At 60.5% G+C, this 4,502-nt stretch overlaps 1 protein-coding gene across 1 annotated transcript in view; it reads left to right on the forward strand.

The window, feature by feature from the left end:
- The window catches only part of AGBL5 (ATP/GTP binding protein like 5), a 35,876-nt gene that overhangs the window by 26,608 nt on the left and 4,766 nt on the right, over positions 1-4,502 (forward strand). Inside the window, exon 6 of the mRNA XM_009280671.1 lies at positions 372-541. Coding sequence (XP_009278946.1) covers positions 372-541 — 170 coding nt within the window. The remainder of the gene's footprint in view (positions 1-371; positions 542-4,502) is intronic.

The raw sequence follows: 4,502 nt of genomic DNA on the forward strand, positions 1-4,502 counted from the left end.
ACATGGTGGTGTTGGGTCGATGGTTGGACTCGATGATCTTAGAGGTCTTTTCCAACCTTAATGATTCTATGATTCTCCTAAGGGTTGAGAGAGCGGAGGAGAGCTGTGCCACTGGGCTCCCTCCTCTCCGCCGTCAGGAGAGCCCAGCTGCTGCCTCTCCCCACCGGAGGTGGGCAGGGGGCAGGCAGGGGTGGGCAGCATCCCCCGGGCGGGGCTGGAGTGTGCAAGACGCTGGAATTGAGCAGAGCGGGCCCAGCCTCGGCCAACACCCCAGCGCATCCCAGAGCTTGGCACTGGTAGCGCTGGAGCAGGACGAACAGCCAAGGGCTCCCCCCCCCAGAGTCACCCGTGTTCCTCTCTGTGCATCGCAGGTGGAGAACATGCTGTTCCCCAAACTCATCTCCTTGAACTCGCCTCACTTTGACTTCACGGGCTGTAACTTCTCAGAGAAGAACATGTACGCCAAAGACAAGCGGGACGGGCAGTCGAAGGAGGGCAGCGGGCGCGTGGCCGTCTACAAAGCCTTGGGGATCATCCACAGGTAGGCAGACCTCTGCTCGCTTGCTAAACGTCCGTGCCAGCTGATCTGGCCCAGCCCTCCTCCGTCCTGGAAAAGGGGGTGGCCTTGCTGGACGCGGGCCGTTAAGGAAAGTTGAAACCACTTCTGTGGGGGCAGCTGTGTCCTGCATGGCTCTCCGGAGGGCTTGGGACTTGCCTGTTGTCTGAACCGGCCAAGGAGGGTGTTATGTGCTCGGTGGAGTGCAGGCAGAGGCCGGGACCCGGCCGTGCCAGGTACCGCCGCGTTCCTGACCTGCAGGCGTTGCCCTGCTTCACAGCCTGGCTCCTTTTCCTCTGTGCCTCCTGTCCCTTTGCATCCCTCCTGCAGCTGCTCTGGCTTCTTGTCCTAGCCGTTGTGGAGCTGCTTGTGCGCTGCTTTCCAGAAGGAATTTTCCTCTTTCCCAGATGTTTATATTTGTGTTGAGCTGTAATTAAAACCTCTTTAGTTGTAACGGGCTCAGCTTCCCCAGACCTCGCATGCGAGACTGCCGTGCAAGATCCCAGCCTCGACCAATCCGTAATTCTGCGAGTTGAGGCTATTCGTGTGACCCGTAGCAGCCACGTGCCTCTCTCCAGCAACGGACGGGATGTTTTTGGCCTGTGTCTGTTGCGGTTGCTGGGAACGTGAGAATGGCTGAACTAATCGGACCAACAGCCTGCCTTACCCTGTTTGGCCCCGGCGGTGGCCAGTCGCAGACGCCGAGGGAAGAGTACAAGAAGTGTGTAACGCTGCTTTAGCAGATGCCGCGTTCCCCGGGAATCTGCGGTTTGAGGAAACGTGGAAGTAGTGCCAGGCTTCCTACCAGCCCTGGACTTCCCCCCAGAAACCCCTGCGCCCCTTCTCCTGTGAAGAGCTGCTCTCTGCGGGTGCAGTTTCATCGCTGGCGTAGGACCAGGCTGCCAGCAGAGACGGTGGCTCCCTCGGCTCCTTTCTTTCCCCCGTTTCCTCAGCGCTTGCTGTGCGCTCTGCTGCTTCTCTGCGCCTGGCCGCAGGCTGGGTCAGGGAGCGTGCTGATCCAGCTAAAACCAACCCTGCAATGACAAACACGCGGGTTTTTTAGGCTCAGGTTGCTTAGGCTTAGCTTGCACTGTGCCCGTTTGCTGGAGCTGGCAGGGAACGGCCCATGGTTAATCCAACAGAGGCCTCTCGGTCCCTGGATGGTCTTTTTTTAGCAACAGATGCAACGTTTGCCTCTCTCCGCCCATCAGGGACCCCCACGCACACTCCCCGTCACCTTCTAGAGCCCCACAAGGACCTCGGCAGCCCCTCGGCACCTTTGGGTGCTGCCCCTCAGGGCCGGTGGGCTCACGTGGGTCATGTTTCTCAGAGGATCCCCAGCTTGATTACCCTCTGTTTCTGGTGGTGTTCCTCCTGGAGCCCCATCTCCAGGCAGAGCGATCCTCCCGCCCCACCCGCTGCTTTCTGCAGTGGAGCTCCGTCAGGAGTTCCCCATCAGCCAGCTGATCTCCTGGTACGTCTGTCCGTCTCCCCGAGTACCGGGATGGACCGTTCCTGCAATCGGAGGATGCTGTCCTGAAAAACCTGCCGCCTTTCCTAGGCTCCTTTTGTCCTTCAGAGCTGTCTCCAGCAGGACCCCCCTTACTGGTGCCCTGAATTAGCCGAAATCTGCTCTTACGAGGCCCAGGGTCTGTGCTCTGCTGCTCTCCTCGGCTCAGGATCACGAAGTCCGTTATTTCGTGGTCACTACAGACAAGGCTGACGTATATTATCACATCCCCAGCTAACAAGTTCCTCCTTGTCCGTCATCCAGCTGTGCACCACCCCTGGGTGGCCCATCCAGCACCCGTACACCCGTATCGGGAAGTTATTCCCCAACACCCTCCAGAAACCTGGAGGACTCCAGGACTTACCGGGAACAGAAGCAGTATTTAATGGATGTTTCTGGCGAGGGTTTTTTTTTTCTTTCTCATCGCTGCTGGGCGCGGGTGAATTTCTAGCACCCATCGCATTGTGCAGCAGAGATGCGCGGGGTAACCAGGAGCCACGCGCAGGCGTTCATCACGTATCTTAAAAGCCGTTAGGTTTTTTTCCCCACCTTGAAAACGCTGGGGGTGAAAGCTTGGAATAAAGAACACAGTAAGACAGCAAACGGAGAAACGGCAAAAAGGGGAGACCCCCGCTTGGCGTCCCCGGGGTCAGTTTACAAAACTTGGTGCCCACCGGGACCCCCAGCACCGTCTCTGTAGAGCTGCTCTCCCCCCGGCCGGCCCCGGGCTGCGCAGCTGCGGGGTTGTTCTTCCCCGCAGCAGGACTTTGCCTTTCCCCGCGGGAGCCTGGGGAGGTCCTTGCCAAGGGCAGCGTGACCCTCTGGAGCATCGCCCCCCCCCCAGCTTTGCATCCTCCGCAGCCTTGCTGGGGGCAGGCGCTGCCTTGGCACCTCGGGCACCGGCACGAATCTAAAACGTAGTCCCGTACCAGCTACTCTGAAGAAAATTAACTCTGCCCCAGCCAAAACCAGCACACCGGGCCACACAGCCAGGGCCAGGGCTCCAGCCGGGCTCTGTGCCGTGCTCACAGCCTGGCACACCAGCCAGCGTTCAGGCCACCTCCCCGTCGCCTGTCCTTCGTCTGCTCGCCTGCCACGGCGGGGTGGGAGACAGTGTCCAAAGCTGTAAGCCATCGCCCACGGCTCTCCCTCGGCCTCGGAGCTGGCCGTTACGTCGTCGAAGGCTGCCGGGGTGGTTACGCGCGATTTCTCCTTCGTAAATCTGCTGACTGCTCCCAGGCACCTTCTGTCCTTTCCTAATCCCGGAAAATAATCCGGGATTATTTTCTCCATCACCTTCCCGGGGATCGAGGTGAGGCTGACCGGCCCGTGGGTCCCTGGCTCCGAAGACAGGGGTGATGTTTGCTTTCTCCCCGTCCTCGGGACCCCCCTCGGTCACCAGGACCTCTCCGGGATAATCGGCTGCTGCCTTGCCGGGACGTCGGCCGGCTCCCTCGGCACTTGCGAGGGCGTCCCGCCGGGTCCCACAGATCTGTGCCTGTCCAGGCTGTGCAGGTGCTCCCTGAGCTGCTCCTCCTCTGCCGCGGGGACGTCTCCCTTGCTCCAGGCTTTCCTCTGGTCTCGGGGGCCGGGGGTCGCTGAACGCAGAGCTCGCCAGCGACAACTGAGGTGAAGGAGGCGTGGAGCACCTCGGCCCCTGCCCCAGTCAGCAGCTGGCTCACGCTCTCCCTGGTCTTCCTTCTGCTACTGGTACACCTCTAGAAGCCTTCTTGTAGCCCTTCTCATCCCCCAACAGATCCAACTCCAGGTGGGCTTTGGCTTTCCCGGCCCCATCCCTGCCCGTTGCGACAGCATCTCTGCGTCCCTCCCACGTCACCTCTCCCTTCTTTCACCTCGTGCGCTTCCTTTTTTAATCCGAGTGCGGTCAGGAGCTCCGTGTTCATCCGTGCAGGCCTCCAGCCTCCCTTGCTTGACTTCCCGCCTCTCTGGGTGGACTGTTCTGGAGCTGGAGGAGGTGAGCCCTGAAAATGAATCGGCTCTCCTGGGCCCCTCTTCTCGCCAGGGCCCTGTCCCTGGGGACTCTCCCAAGCAGATCCCTGAAGAGGCAAAATCTGCTCTCCCGAAGCCCGGGGCTGTGATCCTGCTTTTTGCCTTGTTCCTTTCTCTCAGTCTACTGAGCTCCACCATCGCGTGGTCGCTGCAGCCAAGGCTGCCCCCGGCCTGCACACCCCCGACCAAGTTCTTCGTCTGTAAGTACGAGGTCCAGCAGTGCCCACCCCCAGCGCCCCGTCAGAATAGCCCCACAGGCAGGGCTGCTCCTCGGAGGGGTCCCGTTGAGTTGGTGAGGAGATGAGGCACCTCTTGACCGCGCTGCGGCATCGTACGTGTGCGGTGAGTTCTGCGCTGCAGCATCGTACGTGTGCGGTGACCTGGCCTGTATCAGAAATAGTGTGGCCAGCAGGAGTAGGGAAGTGA

Source organism: Aptenodytes forsteri, unplaced genomic scaffold (genome assembly GCF_000699145.1).
Source record: "Aptenodytes forsteri isolate BGI_AS27 unplaced genomic scaffold, ASM69914v1 Scaffold820, whole genome shotgun sequence".
NCBI lineage: Eukaryota > Metazoa > Chordata > Aves > Sphenisciformes > Spheniscidae > Aptenodytes > Aptenodytes forsteri.